The 26,039-nt window shown below is 42.7% G+C and overlaps 1 protein-coding gene across 3 annotated transcripts in view; it reads right to left on the bottom strand.

Annotated features, from left to right (window-relative positions):
• Positions 1-15,623: 15,623 nt before the first annotated feature.
• Positions 15,624-26,039, bottom strand: part of EML4 (EMAP like 4) — a 149,167-nt gene continuing 138,751 nt past the window's right edge. For 2 of the 3 annotated variants that reach the window (XM_082301222.1, XM_082301221.1), the window contains exons 21-24: positions 24,735-24,822; positions 23,376-23,474; positions 18,928-19,058; positions 15,624-18,451 (exon numbers count right to left, since the gene is read on the bottom strand). In XM_082301222.1, coding sequence (XP_082157348.1) covers positions 17,987-18,451; positions 18,928-19,058; positions 23,376-23,474; positions 24,735-24,822 — 783 coding nt within the window. In that variant the 3' untranslated portion in view covers positions 15,624-17,986. Of the gene's footprint in view, positions 18,452-18,927; positions 19,059-21,704; positions 21,844-23,375; positions 23,475-24,734; positions 24,823-26,039 lie in introns of all 3 variants that reach the window. The other variant, XR_014227270.1, reaches the window with a different exon arrangement.

Below are 26,039 nucleotides of genomic sequence, written 5' to 3'. Positions count from 1 at the left end.
CACACACTTCCTAGGAAACGCATCTGCTGCTTTGGCAAAGCCTGGCATTTAGAGGCACCTGAAGCCCAGTCTTCCCTCTCAAGCAAGTGCCCAAAGCACAGAGCTGGGACCAGTTCTCTCCCTTTTCACTCGACCTTCCTGCTATCCCGAACTCCTGCAGGAGGTGGAAGCCCTGCAGCTCCTCCAGCTGGGTTCTGCAGGTGCCCTGCAGCTCTCCCCTGGCAAACAGTGAATCCTCACATGCGCCCCCACATGCTGTCAGAGACTGAAATATTGTAATTTATGACTTAAACATTTTCTTGTAGGACTTTTAAAACTGTATTCCAAAAGTTGCAGAGAGGACTACCACACCCTGAATGGGGCCCTGACTGAGGCCTTACACAAGGGAGACAAGATGAAGTAACAACTCAGGGCTGGGGACATTCACTGAGCACAGGCCTAACACCTCCAAGATGAGGACCACAGCCCCAGGGCTATCAGCTGCCAGGCTCCCACAGACCCTCGCACCAAGGGGTGGAGGGAGGAGAGGCGTTGGGTATCTGGGAAAAGCCTCTGGTCAGAGGTGCCGTGACTGCCCGTCCTCCACTGTGCAGAGGAGCCCAGCTGAGGGGTCCTCACTGCGGGGAGAAGCTTATCCACAGCAGAAGGGGTGACATGGCCCATCACAGGAGCCTCCCTCAAAGGGGTCCCCAGACCCTGCACCAGAGCCCCAGAGATGATGCAACAAGACCCTCAGTGTTGCAAGGGACAGTGTGTCAAGCTGGCCCCTGCAGGAGGGGGCATTCCCACCTGGCCCACAGTGTATATTAATCCACGGGATTCTGCACTCTTGGGCGTGTGGCAGCGTGTGGCGGTGTGGCCACAGTGGCTACAAGGGACCCTCACCACCAGCAGAGCAGATGGAGGGGAGCAAGAAGACGTCATTGGGACCCTCGGATGGGTGACATGCTTCCACCTAACCCCTGTCACCTCTCCCTGTTCCCCCACCCCCCCCACACACTTCTTTTTCTATTTCTTTCTTTCTTTCTTTTCTCTTTCCTTCTCTTTGCCTCTCTACTATTAAATAAAATACATCCATTTTTTGGCAACAATATTTAATCTTGTTTGGTTTTAATCTCATTTCTGGGGATATTTAGAACCTTCTAAGTTCTTTCTGGTTTATGCTCAGAGACTTGGCTTTCTTTGCTTTTCTGAGTTTAAACTGGATCGTAACAGATGCCAAGGAAGAAAGACAGCCCGGGGTCCCCAAGATACCAGGTAAAGGTATCGAATACTTAAATTAGCTCAGAAAAACCAGTGCCCTTCTCCTCCTCTGCCAGCCTCATTTTCTAGGACAACAGCGAGTTCAGGTCAGCTTTCCCAGAAAATGCCTTCAGTTGCATCCCTGCTGGGATGTCCTCAGTCTCTGGCTCCCACAGGGACAGGTGCCTGCAGCAGCCTCAGACATACTTTTAAGCTCTGCTGAGCACACAAAATTTCCCCACATGCGTCAGCTTTACCAACAACTCTCTCTTCTCTGGTCAGCAGCAGAGGTGCTTAATTCTCATCGTGCACCAGCTGCAGAGTCTCAGGTCCCCAGCTCTGTGGGTTGGAGGATGAATGAGGCTGTAGCAGGAGGATGAATGTAGCAGGTGAGCCTTTGACTGAATCCAGCCTTTACATTCACAGTCGCATAGGAAGACTGGATTGTCAGACTTCAGTCCCCAGAGCAGTAATCCCAGGGCTGGGTTTGTGTCCTGAGCCCTTCAGAGGAAGGTCTTCCTTCCTCTGATGCTGCCCAGAAATAGCACTGACATAAGATCAGTGGTTGACACCATTTTCCAAGTCATGTATTTTTCTTACCAACATTGGCAACCTGAGTTTTTCTAAGACTATCCATTTCTTCTGGATGAGGAAAAGCCATCACATAAATACACATGCGTGTCCAAATTCATCCCATATACAAATATATATGTTCATCCAATATGCAGCTTGGATGAAGTGCAATGCAGCTCCAAGGTTTCCAGGTTATTGTTTACTGCTAGAAACCGGGTCCTAACACTCCAGCCCTACATCCCTCGATTCCATTTCCTCCCCTAAGGATTCGCTCTGCAAACGTGCCTGCATCATTACCCAGCACCAGGACCTATCTTCCCCTTGGACCAAGAGCTGGTCCTACACCCACTCGGGCAATATTTGATGCAGAAACCCACCCCTCTATAAAATCTGCACACACCCCATAAATTCAGTACATTAAAATAAATAAAAAAACCTTAGCAATTCAAACCCATGAAAATTATGAAGAGTGAAGCTTTCTCTCTCCTGGCCTCCATGATGCAAAATGTACCAAGAACAAATGGGGCAGAACAGCTGTTCTTTTAGGAGGTGTTCCACAATCCCCACTCTAGTCTCTACTGACAAGGCCTTGAATTATGTACCTCCATACCACTTCCCCAGAGGACACCACATTATTAACCCCACAAAACACCATATTGGTTTCCCAACAGCAAGTGCAATGACTGGCACTGTTAGAAAAGGTACATGGATCTCATTTCCTCCCTGCCCTCTCACCCAGTGGACATTAGAGAGGCTCTGACAGCTTTACAATCTGTTAAAATCCCCTCGTTTCCCAACATGGGTGCCTATCCTGGCAACTTGCTGATGTATTTAATCTCTTTTTGGTGTTTCCATTGCTAAAATGTTTACCAAGCTTCAAAACTAAAGCAAACTAATTTAGGTTATAGCAGAGTGCCACCTAGTGCTAAGCAGGTTTGACTTCAAAAGGCGTGCTCTTATCTCTAAGACAATATTGACTGGAAACTCATTCTTCAGTTGTACTGGCAGTGTAAGACACCCTCTCTTAGATTACAATGAATTATAAAATTAGTCTGTGCTAATTATGTTCCTTGTAAAGCTGACAAGGCTCTGCCACTAGCGACACTCTGCAGTTCTAGGCGAGTGCATTTTCCCAGTTACATGTGCTCTGGATTGATTTACTTTTTGTCCCACCAAGAGAAAATCTAAACCCCATGGCTTAAGTGAGGACATCACACATGCCAGGAACATCTTCTGTATTACAGATGAAAGGCATTTACTGACCCCAGTAAACATCAGCCAAAACATTTATATGTCCCACAATTCCCTGAAGAGATATGAGGTGAGAACTCTGCTTGTGGGCTCTGAAAATGGGCAAGGACAAAACAGAGATGAGGGGCACAAATGTTTCCACTCCCTAAATGCATTTACTGGTGTTCCAAAGGGAGATATTAGGCTGGCAGAGTGCAGGAGAAGGAAGAAGTTCCCTGATAAGTCCAGCAGAGATTAAGCATTTCCTACTGTTAAGCTAGAGAAAATATTTCCCTGGCTAGGATGATGTTCCCATGCTGAGACCAACAAAGGAAAAATTAAGTGTCCTTTTTTTTTTCCCTAAACCTTCAACACACCCAACAACAGGTGTTTTGTAAAATGAGATTTCCCAGAAAATGATACCCAGAGTACAGAAACTTCACACCCTTCTCTGGTGAGGGCTACATGTAGTAATGAACAACCAGCTCAGACAGACGGTTGGGGTGGAGCACAGATATTTCCAGGAAAACACAGTCTGAGGTAAAGTCTGTTTGCTGCTCAGTTCTGTCTTCCTCCTTGGGTGTGTTTGAGAAAAAATTGAGATTAACTGACATTTATTACCAAAACCACGGCCTATATTTAAGCTAAAAGAAATGGGCAGAATGGAGCAAGAAATAATTCAATGAATTATTCTGAATCGCTATTCCAGCTCTTGTCTCATCCTGTTCAGTGCTTTCCGACTCCAGCAAAGTCACAAAACGCCCCTGTCACTGTCGGCCTTGGGAGCCTGTCATAATTTATACTTATGGACCGTGGCATAAAACTTATCAAATCCGTCTGTTTCACAGGACCAACAAGACTTCATGGCTGCGTAGTAAACATTTCTAAATACAAAAAAATACACCCTTGCAGAACATGATTTGAGGAGTTGCTGCCTTTTTTTTTTGTTAAAACCAGTTGATTTTGAGAGGGATGAAACACAGCAGTGTAGGCATTTGAACCCTTTGTCTGCTGTGCAACTGTTGTAGGAACAAACTGAACTACTTTCCTTGTGTGGCAACCAACAGCCACCTGCTCTCACCCAAAAGCCTCAAAAGATGTGAGAGGTGCCACTGTGCTGAGACAGTGCCCATTTTTAAGCTGTGGAAGAACTTGGTGCAAGACCAGCAGTGCTTTAGCAGGGTGTGGGGATGCCTTGAGGCCAGTGGCCTTGGGCAGACTTGCTCAGAAGCACAATTTTGAAGCAATGAGCTGATCCCACTGCACACTTTTCCACCACACAAAGCTTGGGACAGGTGGCTCCAGCCAGCAAAATTTTTGTGCACTTGCACACTGTTCATACTGCACTCTGTGTGACAGAGCTCCTACCCCACGGATGTAGGGTATGAAAGTGCCCTGTCTTTTAAGTCTTAAAAAGTCCCCTCACTCAAAACCTAAAACAATAATTAAGATGAAAAATGAACTGTGGCTGATTCTAATTATTAAAAAAAAAAAAAAAAAGAAAAGAAAAAGGCAAGGATACACTCCCCCCACCATTTCAGGATTACACCAGCATCCCCCAGAGAGCCTGTATGCTTCCCTAACCTCAGCAGCCCACCATCTCCAGCACGCTGCAAGAAATGAAACCTCCACAGCTGGTTCAGCTCTCTGGTCCTGCAAACCCTGCTTGAGGCAGAGAGAGGATTAACTCCATCCCGGTTAGAGTAAAACGCAAAAAGCTCCATCTCCTCCTACAGGATGCTGAGAAGGAGGCAAAGTGAGGTGCTGCTGCTCCCACATCCCCATTTTACTGAGAAGGAACCCACATCAGCCCAAGTGCAACAGGTGCCACCTGCTCTTTCACCATGTGAGATTCTGTCCCACATGCTGGTGTGCCACGGAGAAACGTGCATCTTTGCAAGTACGTATCATCGTCACCACTAAACCTATTCTTACATGTTTTAGAACATATGAAGTAACATTTACCTTTATATCTATGTGTATCTGGCAAGGCAGCACACCTCAGTTTTACAGAGGTGAGATGCCCTCAGGCTACCCACAGGGAAACCCACATGGGTGAAGCCCTTGCGGGGAAGCTTCCCCATTGAGCTGGGAGCAGCACTGAGGTCTCCAGCCTCCATCCAAAGTGTCTCCCCCCAGCCACAGTGCTCCCAATGGGGGCTCCTGAAGCTCTCTTTGCACAAGCTCAGTCACATTGAGCTGTGACTCCAGTTTAACACAAGCTCAGCTGCCTACCCAGGGCTCTGGTTTAAGAAACCACTCTCCGTAGGGAAGCTTCTGTTCTAACCAAGGACCTTTAAAACCAATCCAGCAACCAACAAAGAGTCCCATATTACAAAACTGCACAGACAAAACAAAGGGACTGAGCCCAAACTCCCTGCCTGATACCCACCAGTGGAATCCTCCTCCTCGGGATACTGCATTTGAACTGCTCCGTGCGAAACGCAACGCTCAGCTGTAAAATATTTTCTTTTTGGCAGCTCACAATCTTGTTCCAAAGGCACATGTGAAATACATTCCTGGGTAATCTTGGAGTGAAGTGGGCCAGATGGTAGCAGTCAGATGTAACCCAATTCTTCTTAAGCTCTCATATTTTCATAAATGTGTGCTTAAAGCCCTCGTGCTTCTCTCCCCCAACATGTATGTATTTCAGACCTTGTTTTGGGGCAGCTGCAGACACATACAGAACTGTCACCTTCTGGCAGCCCGTGCCTCGGGGGTGAAGGAGCTGTGCACATCTGTAATGGAACAAACCATCCCCTTGCAGTTTTCACCCCATTTCCCATGGATCAAGGGGACATCAGGCAGCCTCCTGGTTTAAGGAGGGCGAGGGAGCGGAAATACTTTCTTCAGACTTTACTGAAAGGAAACAGATAAAAGAGGGGTGGGAGTGGAAACTGGTTCCATTTGTTATATCAGCTGGAGGGGAGGTAATGGCTGTCAAAATGGCTGAGGGAATGGCTGTAGAGTCTTTTATCTTAAGGCTTAGGCTTGTTTTTCTCAGAAAGACTAAAATGCCTGATTTTTGTCCAATTAAACACGCATGCAGGCCCTCCCCTCCTTCCGGACGGTTTCCTTTTGGTTCTTATTTTATTTTCACTTATCTAGCCCAGGCATCTGAGTCATATCCCTGGTGTCTAAATGTTTCAACATTGACTCCAGTGTGGCAGAGCTGAGGGTGAGTCCGTGTGGTTCTCACTAAAACCCATTGCCGCAGGAGGATCACTACTGAGGGTAGGACAAGGAAAATCCCTGCCAGCCCAGATGGCAGCTGTCAGAGCAGGGCTAGGATGGTCCTGGCCCTGCTGTGTGCAGGACTCCTCAGCCACCTCACAGCAGTTTTTAGGATGGCAGCTCTGATTTCACACGTTCATACAGACAGACCCCTCCATAAACCTTTTTTCCATGAAACTACAGTTTTTCAGGGCTGCTCTCTCTGACAAGAACCTTATTAGTACTCAGCCATTACAACCTCACATAATCATAGTCCCTACAGAAGAATAAACCACTTAATTCAGTAACAAGTCTGTCTTTCCCAGCCAAGGAGAAGCAGAGTGAGAGTTGTCTGTTAAAATGGCTTTTCTGCCCATCAGAAGAGTTCATCAAAGGAATTCATATAAGCCTCCCTCCAAGGGCCTTGGCTAAAAATTTTATAGGTGCAGTATATTAAGAAGAAAACAAACTATGTTCAGCAGGTACCTACAGCCTGCCCTGGCAAGCATGCCTGTGGAAGGTCTGTGTCTGGATTTTGCATTTGATAGGAAATGGGATGTTGGCAAACAGAGCCCACACACACCCGCTCCTGTGCCCTGCAGCCTCTCTCCTGGGACACCCCTGCACAGCCAGCAGCACCAGCCTGGCTGAAGCTGGTGCAAACCATGACAACATGGACATGAGCACATCTCACTTAATTTAGAAGGCCTAGCCTTCCTCCTTCAGTGAAAAAGCTGAATGGAAGCAACTTGTTCATTAGAAGTATATTGCATAAAGAAAATTCCAAACCAGCACAAACGTTTGGCCCCACGCAGCGGATGATCAGTCTGAATTTAACTTCCACGGCAGAGTTCAGCCTCCCTGGGGGTGACTGGGAGCAGCTGCTCACTGTGGAAGGGCTCACACTGCACACACACAAGCCAGCTTTGGCAGTGAAGTACGACCTGAGGATCCCACACCTGCACCTCACCAGGGTAATGGTTTTTCATTGTCTGCAAGGAAGAGGCAACTGGTGGTGTTTAGCCTGGAGCAAAGAAAGCTCAGGGGTGACCTTATCACTCTCTACAACTGCTCAAAAGGAGGTTTTGTAGTGAGGTGGGGTTTGGACTCTTTTCCCAGGGAACAAGTGACAAGACAAGAGGAGAAGGCCTTGAGTTGTGCCAGGGAAGGTTTAGATTGGATAGTAGGAAAAATTCCATCACTAAAAGAACTGTCAGGGAAGTGGTGGAGTCACCATCCCTAGAAGCATTTAAAAGATGTGTAGATGAGACACTCGGGGACATGGTTTAGTGGTGGACTTGCAGTGCTGGATTAATGGTGGGACTCAATGGTCTTAGAGGTCTTCTCCAACATAAATAGTTCCATAGTTTTAGGATTTGATATGTTGCTGAAGGTATTTTTTGAGATTTCTCTTGCCCTTCGCAGTTTCTTGGCAAAGCTGGTTGCAATGCAGAGATTGGGCTGGAGAGAAGTGTTTGCTCACAAGCCAATGTGGCGACAGAACATGGTCAGTGCTAGCAGGATACCCATGGCATTCCCTCCCAGATAATGAGCAGCTGAAGCCTGAGAGACCAGCTACGTCAAAATACAACTTGCTAATTAAAAAATCCAACAACAACAACAAAAACCCAAGCCACCACCGTCACCACCACAAACAGCACTGCCAAAACCCTGTCTCTAAATATTCTTGAGTGGCAAAATCCTGTTTCCACACATTCACGGTTTACTCCGGTGAAAAAGAGAAAGAAACACCTTTTTGGCAACTGCCTGAAGTAGAGATCCTGATAACTGATACCATTCACCATGGGGTCAAAGTTTTAGTGGAAAGATTATAAAATCAATTTCTACCTGAAGCAAATTAAAATACCAGATGTTCTGCAAGTGAATGAGAAATAAAAAATATGAAAAATATATGCAGAACATGATATATATATTTTTTTGAAAATACTTCCCAAGTTAAAATGTAACTGCACAGCACTGCTTAGTTTCAGTGTTAGTACAAGCCTACAGAGGCAATTTAGGTAATCCCAGCTGTAACAAAGGTACTGTAAATTAATCCAAGTATTTCACCAAGAATGGGGAAAATCTAATTTAAAAAATTTCTGAAATGTGTTTGTAGATGTAGGGTTTCCAAAGCTCCAACATGAGGAAGAAAATAGTCTTCCTGCATATCCTCCTGTCGTCAGAGGGTACAGGCACTTCCCAGGTCTATGTTGGGAGGTGTGAGCATCTTTCCACCCAGGCAGATTTTCACCTTCTGGTAAGACAGACAGCAACACAGCCAGCCATCAGCCCAGCTCCAATTTGTACTGAGCTGGTGGTCAGAGGTGAATTAGGGACACTATAACACAGCTGGAAAAACAGGAGTGGTCACTGCTACAGAATGTCCAGGATCTCATAGGTGAAGGTAACCTGCACAGCCTGTATCACAGATGGGATGTTCAGGAGAGCACTGGATGAACAAGTCCAAAGGCTTGACTATGTGTTTCCTTTAAGGGCAATGGTCAAATTAACCATTATTAGTTTCTGTATGTTAAGGAAAGTGCTATAGCAGAGCCACAGAATACCTGAGGGAGGGAAGATATTTGAAACCTGCTTGAATAGAAAAGGAAAATAATGAAATCCAAGTGTCCCACAGGGTGCAAGGAAGGGAGAGGGTAGGATTTCTGAGGAGCAGAGGGCTTGTATCCACAGACTGACCCCACGAGCTCTTTTTTTAATAGAATATATTCCTGGATGGATATAAGGGAAATCCTTTAGGAAAGTCTGCCTTGTAACAGGTTGTGACAAAACACTGCCCAACATTCTTCCTACTACCTCTTCACTACTAGAAAAGAAAAGACCCTTTTGAAAGGTCAGATTCTTGTAGTTTAGAGAATGAGAATCACAAACCCACCATCTAGCCTGCAATGCACTGTACTGGCGAGCACACTCCTTTGCCAAGAGAAGTAGGGTAACCCATCCATGCAAACCCTCTTTTACAGCTTTCTCCCTCCTTTCAGTTTTCAAATTACTCAAGAATTTCAAACTACTCATTAATTTTATTTCCTAGAACATAATCACTGTTGAACCAACCCAACTGCCTATGCCAGTGTTTGGAAACCACTTGTCTGCTATCATTAATAAAATCCAGGGGTATAAACCCCTCTTTTTCGTTTCAGTCCTATGAGATCGCATATTTCCTTCCCGTAATCAACCTTTCCACTTCAAACTTAAGTTTGTACCCAAGACTCTTTTTTAATGCTGGATTAGAATTTGCCTGGTGTGAAATTTCCATATTCATGATAAGAAAGGGAGGATCTTTTTCCAAATGAACGTCAACAAAGAGCTGCAAGTTCCTATGCAGCACTAAAAGTCAGGGGGCAAGATCTGTAATTATATTAATTTACATTGTATATATATATACATGGGCAGTGGTTGGTGCATGTGAACCAAAGAGATACAACAATCTACATTACTCAGCCAAACAGGTGCTAAAGCCAAATGAGTGTAATCATCACAGCTAAATACTTGCAGCAGAAACGGTGTGCCTGTACTGCACTGGGCTTTTAGCTGGCACCACCATTTTGATGGGCTTTTTCTCACAACCATATCCAGTAACTGTGGAGCCTCACTCCTGCAGTGTTTCATCAAACCATCACCTGTAGCTGGAGTGATCCTGGATCACAGGACAAAACAATGCTATGTTTTACTGCTGTTTAAATGGGGCTCTGCCCTGAAAACCACTCTGAACTGAAACTCCTTGAGAACTACTGGGAACAAACCTCATGAAGGGCCTTTGAAAATGTGAGAAGCAAAGCAAAACAAACAAATCAGGATAAGGGTAACAAAAGGGTTGCATGTTGGGCTGATCAAAACCTTGCTTATTCCTTTGCACACATGATACTCATTCCTTCTCTTCCACACACATTCAACTGAACACACATTTCAAAGCGACACGGCACATCAGATGTGCAGCAAGACCACGTGCACAGAGCACAGCAGCCCCAGGCCAAGCTCTCTGCAAACACAGCTCCATGCAGATGCATCCAGCCTGAAACTCATAAGCCGATTCCCATGATTTCCAGCGAGACAAGTTTTCAATTCAGCAAAAAGGTGGACTGTCAGCTAAGCCATTTATGGCAGCTCTCCCCATCTGCAGCCCTTCCCCCCTGCACAAACCCTCCTTCTGCTCTTTGCTGCACAGCTATGATCAGTTCCCACAGGGTGATTCTGGGGAGACAGTGCTTGCAGCAGGAGATATTATAATTGGCAATAATTCAGGACCTGAAAATGGGACACAGGCCATAGTTCCCCTTGGTCTTTTCTTACAGCACAGCTAAGCCAGAATTTCTATCACGCTATGTGCGACATTAAAATCTGTGACGTTGGTCAGGCTCCAAAGAGATGGGGGGAACTTAAGAATAAACTTTCCAGTCAAACCTGCATCAGTCTTTGTGTCAATGTGTTCCTTCACTCATTTCCAGTCAAACAGATTTAAATCCATGGAAGAATGAAAGAAAAAAGTAATATCAAAGCAGTAAATGAGAAGGCTGCATACCAAACCCTCTTCTTCCCTTTCTGAGAAATTGATGGATTGCAATAGCCTGTGTGCTGCTGCTAAACTGCAAATACTCCAGGAGAAAGTAATCCAAGGAAGTGAAACTGCTGCAGGAACACCACTTACATTGGCAGTGATGAGGTATCATTTGGCAAAGCTCACCAAAACACCGTGACCTGGACAGTGCTCGGTGGAGCGGTGGGTGGGAGAGTCTGCACAGCCACCTCCTGCCACTCCCAAAGGGGTACACACCAGCCTGTGGACACAGCCAGCCCATGGAGCCTCCAACTGCAGAGAAACATCACCTGGACAGCTGAAACCTTGGTCAAAAGTTCCAGAGACATGAGTCCTAGGCAAGCTGAAGCTGTTCCCCTCTCTCCTGTTAGGGAGAACGAATCTCATATAATTGCTGGAAATAACCTGGAAGGTTGTCTTGTTCTTAAGGGAGAAAAAACATTCTGAAACATTATGTGAAATTGAATGAAAAATCTATCAAAGCAAGAGGTCTACTCAGGGAAAGACGTTTCAGAGGTACAACCCCAGGAAAGCCACTGAGAGAGCAATTTGGAAGATAATTACTCAAGCAGTTTGTGTGTTTTTGTCTTTTTCCCAAAAGAATTATTTAGTCTAATACAAAATACTCCAACATAAGCAGAACTTCTATGAACACCCCCACAAAACACAGTGTAAGCAGATCCATATGGTCCTGGCAAAGGGTGGAATGGACATCTGTCCTGAAAAATCCGTCATAGGTATGCTTTTCTGAAAGTTTAAAATGCTTCACATCTGTTTCCTTCCCAGCTGGCAGAAAACCCATGGAACTGCAGACCTCCTGATTTGTGAATCAATCTAAAAATGCATTACAGCTTTTGACATAAGAAACCCAGCTTTACATGCTCAATTGACATTTCATTTTCCCTTTGCCAGACTTGGGGCAAATGGGATCCTTTCAGGAGCCCTGTTTATACAACAGCCATTTCACATTAGACAGTCATGAAAATCTCTGTTTAGCATTAGCAATGGAGGACACCTGTGTCTGGACAAGATGTTGACTCTCCCTCCCTCTGCTCTCAATTCTGTGTTGTCTGGTTCTTCAAGTAAAAATTCTAACCAACACAGTGCTGAAAACAAGGTTTTCCACGGAAGTTCTGCCCAGGGTAGAGTCTGTAGCATCACTAGGAAAGAGAATGCCCACCCAGAGATGGGTGCTGCTCATCCCCACCTCTGGACCAGAGGAAATGTAGCACAAGCATCTTTGGCATACAGTGGGCTGCTCTATGCACATGCTCCATAGCTCTGCTCCCTCCGCTTTTGCTGTCAGATGGAAAACTTTTTGCCTGCTTTGCTAAAGCCAAAAGCTTTGGCTATGATTTTGTTTGTTTGTGGGGTTTTTTGGCTTGTTTCCCTGAGCTATGAGGTGAGCCCCCAGGCCTCCCTGATGTAGCAACACCACCAGGTTTGTTCCAAGTTCCTTTTACTTAAGACATACATAGTTTTGTAAATTCCCAGTTCTATCATCAGTGTCCCCCCAACACCAGAGATACTCACCGAGAGAGTATGAAATGCCAGGGATTTTCATACTTACATCCTGGATAGCGTTTGAAGCTGTATCCATTGTTTGACGTACACAGTTTAGGACTTTCCTCTTCCAGGATTTTCCTGTATGCAGCTATAGGTGCATAGGAGGGTGTGAGACTTAAAAAGGAAAAAATTATTGCCAGTGCAAGGACTGATCTCTGATAGAGCTGGGGGGGGGGAGAGGGAAAGGGGGACACACACACACACAGATGCTAAGTGTATTGACAAGAGTGCATTTAAAGGAAGCTGAGATAATTCTAAAGCAACATGAAAAGCAGATGTCACTTCTTGCTTGCAGCCTGGGAGGGCAGTGATGAGGGTGAGGAGCCTTGTGCTGTGTGAGAGAGGATTCAGGGCAAGGTCAACTGGCAACACAAGCAATGCACGACAGTAACACGGCACTGCTGAAACACCTGCAGAGGGGAACAGAGCAGATCGAGAGCTCTCTGGAGCACTTGTTGGGCTCACCAGACAAAAGCATGTTCTAGAAATAGTAACCAACCTAAAGGCACTTACCAAAAAATTAGGCTGGGACAAGGTAACTGACTATGATTCAGGCAGCCTCCAAGAACTTAGAGGAAGTTGGTTTCTTTTACAAGGAACCAACAAGTGTGGTGGTTATCTGAGAACAAAGATAATGTGACCCACACAGAGCTACACAAGAGAGGCTGCTAACAAGGCATGGACCTTGCTGGCCCTGCCAGAGATCACTTGGTTGGTGAGAGCTGGGAAATGTCCAGAGGTGCCCTTCTGAAAAGGATACTGGGCTGTAAAAATCACAAGGACACACATACCCCTTGGAGATGTAGACCATTTGTAGATTTTGGTTCCTTAGAAGAACTTTTTGGAAGGAAGCTGTTTTCTAGAATCGTTTGGTAAAACTAAAACCCAGCCAAAATCTCCATAAACTTGCTTCCTCAAAACCACCTTTTAACCATCCAGTACATCAAACAGAAGTGAAAGCTTTTGCAGGCTTTAGCACACAGACAAAACCTAGTGAAGGAAATTTGGCATGTGTGGTGGGGAACCAGTGTAGGAAACAGCTCTGGTAAAACCAGTTCCACCAGTGCCCCTCCTCTCCCAATCCTCTTGCCTTACCATTCTGTTGGGAACGCTTTTTATTCCGTGCTCCTAAATGGTCTTAATTAACTGTGAAGTCATCCACACCTCTCTTTCAAACCACAGAAAAAGAAAAAGGCCTAGAGCAGCCATATCCATTTGATGCTTGCATATGTGTATGTGCACACAAAGCCACACCATGCACGTTAAAGACATTAAAATGTGTACACTGGCCAGGGTTCTAAATGGTATAATCCTACTGTAAGCAGTTTTTCAGTCTCAGTTGATTAAAGTATTAGTACATAAAACATCTGTCAGAAATAAAGATTAGGCAATGGGCTCAGACTTGTTCAGGAGGAAAGCAAACATGCAGCACAAATGTCACTCAAGGAAAATCCACCTCATGTAATATTAACCCTTCCACTGCCAAAAGCCCACATTTTATTGGCATGAGGCTGTGGAAACAACAATTTTTTGTTTGGTTGATTTGGCCAAGCCTAAATTTCACAAGGACATTCTACTTACTTCATCCTGATTCAACTGAAATTCTGCACTCAACTGAAGGAAACATAAAGGGACGTAACACATCTTATGTGGTGAAGCACAAAGCAGAAAATACAACATACTGTTCAGCATAGACTGTAATCAATATAGCAATCAAAATATAATTTTTGCTTCCTCATTTTCATGGACAAAATCAGAATCTATGTTTTCTAGGGATGATTTAAAAAAGAAAGAGGCTAGAACTTGACATGCATCATACATAAAAACTAGTTCTTGTTATTTATAATGAGAATTCCAGCAAGATCAAACCTAAGAAACTCATTGTTCATCACTACCCATCCACATCCCCAGTCTGTTCCTCACCCATCCTGAAACTTCCATTGGAAAAAAACCCCATATGGATATGTGGTCATATCCACAAAACCCAGTACCACATGACATGATTCACCCCATAGGGACGCAGACTGCAAGACTCCATAAGCAGGGCACTCCACAACTTTCCAGTATTTTACTACTACACTATACAAACATTTTAATGCAGACTTTGAATTAAAGCTTTCCATCATGTAAAATGGGATGTTGTTATAGTTTTACACCCTCAGTGCTGCTTCCACCCTGAACTTCATCTCCACAGAACAAATACCATCACTGCAGCTTCCTGAACTGACAGCAGCTGCTGCTGTCCCAGGTGATGAGAGTGAGCGCTTGGAAGCCCTGTCCTGCCCACATCACATGAGAGGACTCAAAGACCAGCTTACCTACTACTCTTCAGGAAGACTCCTGCCTTACTGAGAATTCCAGAAGAGGGAGAAAAAGCATTGAGCTGGAGAGAAAGGGAGCGGAGCGTGCAAAAGCACAGCACTGCACAGCTACAGGCGTGCTGAGAACAGCACAGCAAGACCTTAGGACATCTGCTTGTTGCTCATGGTAGAACATTCTCCTGGCATCAGCATTCTCCTGACAATTTGGTGGAAAAGAAGAGCCAAGGCTTCCAGACAAACTCAGGGTAGCAAGGATGGTTTTTGTTCACCTTTCCTTTAAGTGAGGATAAACAGGAGGTATTTGTCTATCTTGCAGGTTTCTTCCTTCTGTACCTCACCTCTCCCTTTTGTGAAGGACAGAAACCAGATGCAAGAAATGCAAATGATGCAATGCTTTTGAAAAGACAATCTCTCACAAGGAATACATGCAGCATATTGTGGCCTTCTGCATCTGCAGCTCAACAGAGACTATGAGGAACGGGGAAACATTGTGGCATTTAATACATTATGGCGAAAATAAGCTTGTACTTCCCTCATGACTTCCAGAAGAAAGCTTCTGGGCAGAACCCTGGAAGGCAGACTGCACTTTGCAGCAGGACAAAAACCTATTTGCAACACTCTGCCATCATCAATTAGCTACAGAAGGATAATGCCAGTAAGCTGTTCATTGAAAATGGAAAGGGGAAATGTCATAGAATTTTTGAGACATAAACAAGAGTAAAATTCAGGTCTGCCAACACATTCATGATGCTGAGTTAACTTAATTTTAGACAGCTTGGGAGGTTATCAAAAAGCACACGTTGAGAAAGTTCTTTCAAAATCACAGACCCAGACAGCAACTGTGATGACAGAATCCATTTTATGTGCAGAAGAAACCAGAACAGATATGGAGAAAGACACTGCAATATTTTATTTTGATTATTTTATTTTTTTTAATCTTCAAAGTTTTCTGCCTTGAGACAGGAATGCATGATAGATAGAAATGGCTCAAACATCTTCACATGAAACACTCTTAATCATAATTCATTCACAATTATTTTTCTAAAACATCTACAGTTACATAATCCCACCCATTTCCATCCATTATCACAGATTTAATTATTTGTTAAACAGTAGTTGCCAGCAATTGAAAGCTGTAAGGCTTTTTGCATATTAGTAGAGTCTTCTGAACTACACAAGAATATCACAACTCTAACTCTCACTTACATGGCAACCCTAGGTGACAGATGTTCCAAAGAGAAATGTGTCGCTTATGTGGAGTTCATAAAAATGACAGAGAGCTCTCTGTGCCTCGTTAGCTCTACTATCCTCTCTCTTTTACTAAGATTATTTTCTAAACCTACAGCATATTCCTCATTTGTAACCAAGAACTTTGATGAGCTGATGAACTTTATCTTCCACTGCTGCTATTTGGCAAATTTGCAAGTCAGGCATACTAGAGCTCTCCAGTAAAACTCTTTGTACAGAGCACAGTTTAAACAGATGGGTTGCTTGGAATCCGTATCTCCCTCCATCTGAAGGGAACTACTTTGAGGTTCTCTGGAACTGTTGTAAACAAGAGGATATTTTTTTTCTATATATATATGTGTGTGTATATATATATTTATATATTTTATATATAAATGTTCTAAATGTCCTTTGGGAGTCCATTTGTTTTTGTCTTTCCAAATGATGACTAAATACCTGATCTGTAGCATTTCTCCTGAGAAGATACTAGTAAGGGAATGACAGTTTTGATGCACTTTGGAATGGCACAATCACGTAAACGCTTGCACAATTAAGACTTATGAACTCATCCAAAGTTTCTAAACATGATATTCTAACTAAGAACTAAAATACCAGCACAATGCAGCAAGTTAAAAAAGAAAATTCTATGTAATCAAAATATAAACAAGTACATAGGAAATGGATATCTGCCAGTAAATCTATATCTTTTTTAAAGTAGGAAATGTATGCACTTAAGAAAAAAATGTAGCTATCTGACAAACTTCGTAAAAAAAGTACTTTCCAAATGCATAACAAATGCCAAGATATCCCGTAACTGGCCAGGTATAGCCACATGAGAGCTGCATGGCTTAGAGCAACCCGGGCAGGGGTGGGGTGGGGTGGGGTGGAAACCAAATCACAAAAACAATAGATCAGCAAGTCTAGGGAAAACAAAAAAATCACATCATCATCATCTAAATTACTGTATGCTTATATCACAACTGCTAAAGGAGACGGGAAAAAACAGAAAGTAAAGATTGCAGTTTAATGATTCTTAAGAATTACCTCTAAAAATTCAGAAGAAAAAAAATTACCAACTTACTAATTCTAAGCACCAATTTAATAATTTAAGTTAACTGTATTTATATTTTTCATACTAGGGATGGAGCAAGTTCTGCTTGAAGGCTTAAAGTTTAACTCTGGAGCCCATCTGACTTCTGTGTTCTTGTCATGCTTCCTCTGCTGTTCACATCAAAGTCACTGTACAGATTCTCTCAAGTTTCCAACTCTCTAGGCAAGCAATTCTTTGAAGAGACAATTATGTCCTACAGTTTAAGTCAACTTTCAGGTCATGAAAAGTGAAACACCAGTATTTGGTTAGTCTGCTACTAAAGAGTCTGTGAAAATGGAATAGCCGACACCGTTCCTCGACAGGATTTGCCTTAGAACTAGCAGCACCCAGGGCAGACCAACTTTGAACACATCCAGACTCCAGGAGGAATTAGTAGTGTTAGAAAATTGCATATGTGTTAGATCAAGAAGGCATCGCCATACATGTGGCATTGTTACATTACTTTTCCTCTATTTTTCTCAAGAAAAAACAAAGGAAAACAGCCCTACAAAGAGCTTTTTGGTTGGTTTTTTCATTCTGTTTGTCTTTGCACCTGGAAAAAGCAGCACAGTGCTTCCCAGCTGGAACAGCTCAGCGCTCCCCATCAGCTCAGTTCTTCTAGAAAGCACTTTCACATAGTTAAGGTGGTCTACTTCAGCTAATTCTCAGAGCTAACCTTTTTTCCAGTATGTATTTCATGCCACTTCCTGACAGCAATTTCAGAACTGAAATTGAAATGGATCTATGGTAATGTCCACTACTAACTGCGACCAGATCTTGCTACAGACCATCAAGCCAGGCCCTTGGGATGGTTCCACACATTGAACTGAAGCTCAGACTAAAAATCTCACTGAAACTCAAAATCTGGAGTGGTCATGAATCTCAGCTACTCTTCCCTATTTGAACCCTCGCCCTTGTAATGAAAGCACGCACACCAAGGGAAAAGAACAACCGCCTGAGCTGGGAGCATTAAGACACCGGTGAGTTATCCTGCTGCTCTTCCGTGAGCGTGGACTCGCTGTGCTCCTCGCTCAGCTCGTTGGAGGGCTCCTCGTAGCTCGGCTCGGCGGGATCCAGACTGCTCCCCTCGCTGTGCTCCTCGCTGTGCTCCTCGCTGGCCTCCGCAGACTGCTCCAAGTTGCTTTCCAAGGAAGCCGGAGAGCTGCCAGTTACGCTTTCATTTTGGTTCATTTCGTTAAAAGGCTGTGGGAGGTGTGCAGGAGACTGCACAGCGTTTTCACTGGCAGGGATGGGCACTTTGGTGGCACCAATATCCAGGACAATGTCATTTGGTGGCAGAGTTACCTTCTCCACAAGTTTCCACTGAATTATACTCATGTCTTTCCCTCCAGTTGAAATCAAGTGACCGTCGCTGTGAGTGAAGCTGACATTTGTCACATGACTACTGTGAGCACTGTATTTGTGACTCGGGGCCTATTGAAAACAAGCAGAAAGATAAATCACATGTTGACTAGAAGAGATCCACGATACGGAAATTTAAAACTACTAATACTATTGCTTAGCCCTTCAAGAGAGATCTTAGCTCACAAAAGAGTAAAGAATTATATTTATATATAGATTTTTCACCACAATACTTCCTCTCCTCTTTGCAACTTGGAACAGATTTAGATCTTTATAGAGAAAGTAATGGACCTAACACTAAGGCCAGCAGAGACAAAGCATCAGGCCTCCTCTCCAGAATTTAAGGATAACTATCGACACTTCACTGTTAGGTATATTGTTTTATATTTATATTGTTTTACACTTTCTATTTCATATGTAAAATTAATGGGGGTTCTTGGATATAAAAGGAGTATTTGCCTGCCAGGTTCCAAAAACAATTGTGCTGGAAGCATGGAAAGCTTCAGGCAGTGTAAACAAGCACCTGGACTAGACTGATCTAGACTTACCTTTGGCTTGGAACAGGGATACTGAAAGAGATGGACCTTACAAAAATCATCAGCAACTGCTATCACTTTTCGGTTATGGGATCTGACAAGGGCGTTTATGTCTGTCCCATCTGATCCTTCAGGCCAAACTCCTAGAAAAGAGTACAGCAGATATTCAGTAATGGTGGTTTTGGAAACAAATCAACGGGTAATTCATGAACAAAAATAAAACCTATAAAGCTGTGAGAAAAGGCAAGATGAACAAAAGGTAAGACAGAAATTCTGCTAGAAAATGGAATTAAATGCATTAAATGTCATTAATATTTTGTTAGTCTAATGCTGCTTCGCCCACCTTGTTCTCCCAAATCCCGAGTTTCAGCCAGGATAATATCTTGAGCTTAAGATATGTTTCCTGTTCAAAACCTCAGTCTTGTTTAAAACCTTATCTTTAGATTAAATTTGCTGCTTAAACTGGTAACTCTTGATACTGTCATTCATGCAGAGACATTTTAAAAGCAGCAGTGATGCGGAAGCATGGGACAAACCCAGGTACTGCACATTATGGTTCTACTGGTTTCTTCTCTGGTTTAATTCATTTCACTTCTTATATTTTAAATCTTAGTATTTGTGTAACTCAGAGAAGACAACTGATTGATGATACTCTGCAAAGAAACCCAGCCCATGCAAGTTTCATAGATGTAAGTGCTGTCAAGTGCTTAAGTACAATTCAGTCTGGTTTTAAATCAAAAGAGTGACACAGATACATCTAGACAAAAGAATAACAATGTTTGCTAGATGAAAAACACTGATCAAATTTGGGATAGGGGAGACTCTTAACAAAATTTTTTCAATAAAACATAAAGACCTTAGAGATTCCCATAATGAAACAGAAAATTCACATCTGGAAGGAAAGCTGAACAAAAGGTAAGCAAGGGATTTTAAGATATTAATTTATGCCAAAGGTACCATGTTTTTAAGCTCAGACTTGGGTTTCTGATTAGGTCTAGGAGTTAAGAGGAGTTTTCCCCTCTCATTTTTCACCCCCACCCTTAAAAACTGTGTGTCCAATCGACCAAGAGGGATGTCGAGTATCAGATATGAAAATATCTTTTTCCTCCCTTACAGCCACTGACTTCAGTAAAATAAAAACCATATGCTGTCTACTGTTTTATACAGCACAAAAAGCCAGCTCAGAATTGCCTTATCTTCTTGTTTTTAAGCAAAATGGCAAATAGCGTTTAACTTTAAAGCTGTTTTTTCCCATTCTTCAGTGGGTGGAGTAAGAACTTTATTTTCTCTGAAGAATAACAAAGGCAAAATTGTTGTTAAACTTGTTACAACGCCAGTAAGATGCACTGTCAGTAATTTACTACATAAAGACTTGAAGTGCTAAGGAAAGTATTCAGAAACATTTTAGTGTTCTCACATCAATGAAATTAAAGTGAAAAAGATATACTATTTAAGAATTTTCAAGTAGTTCAACATGAATGAATTTTACCTTTCCTCATTCATTCTATATATGAAGTACTGTCATCATGTGGGAGTAATAAATGCCTGAAGTTTCAGCTACCACCTTAGGCAGACTCTGACAAAGAACTATGCAATTTCCTCTTATTTTTAATTTCCTCTTCTTTTTAATTTAAGATTAAAAAGACTAATATTCAAGATTGAAGCTTTTATTAAGCATCTTTTATGTTCACAAAGTCCTTTAGCAGCTCCAAAGGTAAGGCAACCTTTTGTCATGACAGCAGGATTTGCTTTCAACGCATCAGGCAAACAAGAAAAAAATCCAAGACATTAATATAGCTGAGTCTTGAGTTCTTAATATAACTGCAAAAATTCTTAATAACTGTAAAAATAACAAAACCCCAAAAATAATAGGACGTTATTATAAGGCACGAAAGCAGCACTTCAATTTTAATAAATTCTGCTAGACAGCAGCAAGCCTCTCAAAAGAATCTGTTCAGACAAAACTGTGGGAAATGTGCAGCAAACCAGAGAGTGACTTCAAGTGTTTGGGGTGCAGAGTGCTGACACTGCTGAGCCAATAGTAATAGCAGCTGCCAAAAGGAGGGATGCTATGCTCATCCAAACCACACTCTTCCATCTGCTGACAACAGCACGATGCCTGGTCCTATGGCACGCTACCCACAGAGCTGAATTGTGGAACACATACCTCCCATCAAAGCTCAGATCCCATAAACTTAACCCTCTCTCTTGAATATCAGTGAGCAGCCCTTGGCTTGCCTGGATCCCTGAGCCAGCTGACCCTTGGGTCAAAGCCAGACTAGCAAATACCTGATAGGTTGGCTTAGCTGCACTGTCTGATTTAATGGGAAAATACTTCCCTTTGTCTGAGGCAAAACCGTAATTTTAAGATTCTGCAAAGGGTGTCAGACTAACAGACAGTACAAAATTAGGGCGTGATGAATCTTGGCTAGGAAGTTTAAATATATTCTGTTCTGCCCAGAATACCATCACACTATCAACTTTATCTACTTTATTCCCAGGTCCTCCAGCACACTGAAGATTTTGAGACCAGTTGAGACTAATTAAAAACTTAATTCAGAGTGGTTAAAGTTTGTATTAATCCAAAAGACAATGCAGACAGGATCAGGAGACTTACCCACTTTCTAAAAGAAAAAAGTAAAATGGGTTTTCAAAACAGTGGTTATGGGAGCTGTTCATGCTCAGCCTGGCCCCAGTCAGTACTAGCAGCTTCTATCTAACAGCTGTTAAAAAGACAAAGCCAGTGTCTAGATGTGAAACCAAACTCTTTCTGCACTCCCACACCTCACCTTCTCATGTCAGGAGTAAAGGACACTTCTGGGAAAGCCCAGGGATTCTGCTCTACCACCAAATGTAGTGGTAAAAGTTCAGCTGTAACAGAGTGTGCTACCTCCATGTTTCTGGTAGATTTAAGTACTCTGCAAAAGACTGTAAAATGTTTCAGCTCCAAGCCTATTCCAGAAGGAATATGCAGTCCTTACAAAGTGTTTTCCTTGCCCCCGTAGAAGTACATCATATTAGCATCAGTTTTGCTTTTCACTTTCTGTGGCATCTCCTGAATCTCCTGATACTCCATTTTAAAAAAAGCTTTTGTGCTGCACTATTATTTCAGTCACAGTAGCAAAGCCAGTGAAGAAATGACTGCTGTGGTCCAATTCCTTGTTAGCCTAGGCTAACATGAACAGAGCATCAGAAGGATACACCCACCCACCTTCTACTTCACCCAGACACACTGAATAAAAACACCTACAAATACACAGTCTGGTTCACAGTTCTCAGGCTAATGGAAGCCAATATTTTCATCAAACTAGCAATAAGCAACAGTACTCAGCTCCAGAAAGAGCATGCTCATGTTTATTTCTGCTACCTACCAAGCCCCAAAGAACTCAGAAATATTTATGCAGTCTATCAACTAGTCAGCTTCCTTCTCTGATCCCTTTATTTTTCCTACTCTGTCTCAGATCTTTGGTATCCAAAAAGGAAATCATGTCTAGTTATTAAGCAACAAATGCCCTCCACCCAACCAGTACGCCACACAAGTGTGCCAGTGTTAGCCCTCACACCAACTTCAATCCTTGCCCTTGAACATGCACGAGAGGGGTCAGAAGCTACAGAAAGGATTCACACTTCACTAATTTTCTTCTACCCTACATGTATACAAAGTTGAACTCCTAGTAGCTGAGAAGAGAAGATTTGTAGACCTAATCCTCACCTCTAAAGGATTTGCTAATTCACTTGCTTTTGGTATTTCCACCAACATGAAGAACAGAGGCAGGTGCCTAATCTCAGTGGTGGAAGAGATGTTCAGCACCCTGCTCACACAACTTCACTGGGAGGCTGAACCTTACTTTTAAACCCCTCACAGAGGGGGTCCTCATTTATGGCCAACAGAGCTGCCTTCAGCAAAAGCAATTTGAACTGTTTTGCCACAGTCTAAAACAGCACTATTAAAACAGATCTGTCAGCTTTTTAAATTGTGTTTGTACATTTTAAAAATAAACTACTAGGTAAAAATCTGTTTAAAGCATTTTTACTCTTTACGAACAGAGTATATTACTCACCTTTGACTACAGGTATCAAAGTGCTGTCATGATTTTAAGTTATGAACTATAACCTACACTCATGCACTCTTGCTCCTGTCCCCAAACAAGGTAAGCAAAGGAGAATGCACCTGTGCCATAAAAGCTTTTTGCTTCAGCTCCTCCAACACTGGTAGCCAAAAATGACTGTGGGAGAGTCAATCCCCAAACTTCAAGAACTAAACAGAAATCAATTGTACATTGTCTATAGAACACTTGGTGCACTTTATCACAGACAAATATTGTGGTCAGTCACTTTGGTCTGTGATCTCAGCACCATCCCTTAACAATCATTAACAGTGTACTTCTAATGACAAACTGAAACAAACAAACACAACAGCATAGCGTTAGTAGCTTAAAAGTAAGTTAAACAGTGCTTACCAAACACCTGGAAGCCTAGCACACAAGTGTACGTTGTCCAATCTATATCCTTACAGTCAGAACGATTCCTGATTAGCTTACAGCCACTTGGAATGTCCCCTATAAAAAAAAAGTGAATGATGAGTTATGCAATGCAAAATTTTATTTACGTATGTGCTCTTTGAAGAGATGCTAATGGAGAAAAGAAATGCATCTTAAATCCAACCTGGAATTACATTGTAGGAGCAAAGACAGACCAGCACTTTTATCAAACTCCAGATACTTGAAGCTTTACTTGGTTTTTATGAGTCATATTTACTTCTCATTTCCTTCTTCTGATAGCATAACCTCAAAAACACTTCCCTGCAATTTAAGTACTCTGCTACTAACTCTACAAAATGCTTTAATAGAGTCTTTAATATAATAATTTCTTCTTCCTACCAGCTCCACTGATGTGCTAAAATTCAATAAATCATTCAGGAAGCTGTGCTTTTAAAACAGTGAGCAACTACTGCCGGAGAAGCCTTAGAGTACTTTTCAACTTTTAACTAGAAAAGGAAAGGTTGTCTTGCAATACACCAAGCCAGTAATAATGGGTCACGGTTCTTTTCTTCCCTATACATGAAATTATAAGCACCAACACTTCCTTTTGATAGACTGCACTATCTAGATTTGAAACCTAAGTTTTTACAGGCAGAAAAACCATGTTAAGGTGACAGACATTTAAACTGCTGGCTATTCTTGCCTGTACAGGGAAAATACTACAATCCTCTTGGATCTAGTTAAAGCCATAGGAAGACAAGAGTAAAAAAACAATTTAAAAGCAGACTGACATGCACTACTCAGGTTGAACTTCTGGCATAACCACTATGTGTTATATTCATATTTTCACATATTAAAAAAAGACAAACACAAAAACATTATTATCACTAACTCATTAAACTCATTACTGCTTTTCTTAGTTTCCACCACCACCAGCCAAGACAAAGTTTCAAACAAGAAACCCCAGAAGAGAACTATGGCACAGGCCCACTGATTTTATTCCCCCAAAATAACCGGTATTGTTGACACTAATTAGACAACTGTATATATTATTTTCAATCTACAGAACTTTTGGCCAACATCAACCCGTAGAGCCACTTGTTCTGTAAATTCTATGCTGTTAAACTGATTTATGACCTTGTAAAGAAGTAAGCTATATTTGGCATTGCCATTAGGTAATACACAGCTCTGAATAACATCAAGATATCAGGTTACAAAAGTTCAAATCAGTCCCTTTGTCAGTAAGCATTTTGTACAGTCGTGATCAAACACACTTTTCTAAATACTCTGACAGCTAATACATATTTCTGTTTCCAGTGTACTTAATTTCATACTTACAGTATAGTATTTCATAGTCTCCTGAGTTTGACATTATATACTTGTTGTCCGGGGACCAGTCAAGGTGTGTAATATAGCTGGAATGTCCCTGAAGAAGAATGCAGTAACACCAGTGTGAAACACTTGATTTTAAAGTGAAGCAGAAGTTGCCCCCACAGATGGGACAGCTAACAGCAAAAAAAAATCACCTTCCCACCCACTCCAGGTCTGCTGCAGTTCACTTGTGCTCCTTTAAAGGCTCCTTACTCACAGTGCCACACTGGCTAACAGCTAAACAAAGGCAGGCTGGGCATTGTGCCTCTGCCACCCTCCCTTGTAAATTCCGGCCCTCCTGGACTCCAGAATGATTTACTCCTAGAAGGCATGATGCTAAACTACGGATGGACTCCAGTTTATACTGGAATTAGGAACAAAGACATTGCTGCTAATTGAGAAAAGCAAGTAACTTGCACAGGATCAGTTTTAGATCCTAACAAAGAAGTGACAGATAGGACTTTTTTTTTCTCTATCCATTTAAAACAACTTCCATTAAATGCACACTCTCAGGCAAATAACCCTTGCTCATCCTAAAACCTTAGGATACCTTGGTTAACAACCATCATGCAGAAGTACAAGATCAGGGACTGGTGTTACAAGAATACACTTCAAAGCTTGGTGAAAGTTTCTGCTGTGCTTTTTACACTGCACCATGTTAACACCGGCTTTGAAAGGTGTCTGTCCTATAGGCACTGGGTCATCTATACTAAGAATTAAAACCCTTTGGTCTAGTTGTTTAGTTATCACCATCAAGAGCACACTGAGGGTTAAACACCCCGCTTTGGTTTTGAGGAAGATGATAAATGCAGCTGGACAGAGTATTTTTTCTGTGCCCAGAAGTTTTTTGAAGGAAGTAAGAGTAATAATAATAGTAATAATCAAGCTATGAAAGGCTCCAGAGAAGCCACAAATTGATAAAAGGTAGACATCATGTGTAGGGAATTAATAAAAGTAATGTCCATGTCACTCTTCCACCCTTCTGTTTCTTCTCACTGCTCCTTTTCCCCTTGCAAGACCATCCATTTTCTCCCCTTCAGTCATTCTGCCAGGCAACCAACTGCCACTTTCTTGACTGACAGGTGTCAATCCACGGCCTTCTCTCAGTGGGCATTATGAACAAGGTGTCCCTCAACCCCCACAGGGTCTCTTGGCCCAGCCTGCAGTAGCCACGCCAGGGCCATGCAGAAGCTCTGCCCTGGCTGCTGTGCCACCCACCATGCCAACTTCTTCCTCAGAGAACTCTAAGAGATCCTGATTGCTTCCAGAATT

Source organism: Coloeus monedula (genome assembly GCF_965178545.1).
Source record: "Coloeus monedula genome assembly, chromosome: 2".
Classification (NCBI taxonomy): Eukaryota; Metazoa; Chordata; class Aves; order Passeriformes; family Corvidae; genus Coloeus; species Coloeus monedula.
The sequence above is the reverse complement of the archived record's forward strand: the minus strand, read 5'-3'. Positions and strand labels throughout refer to the sequence as shown.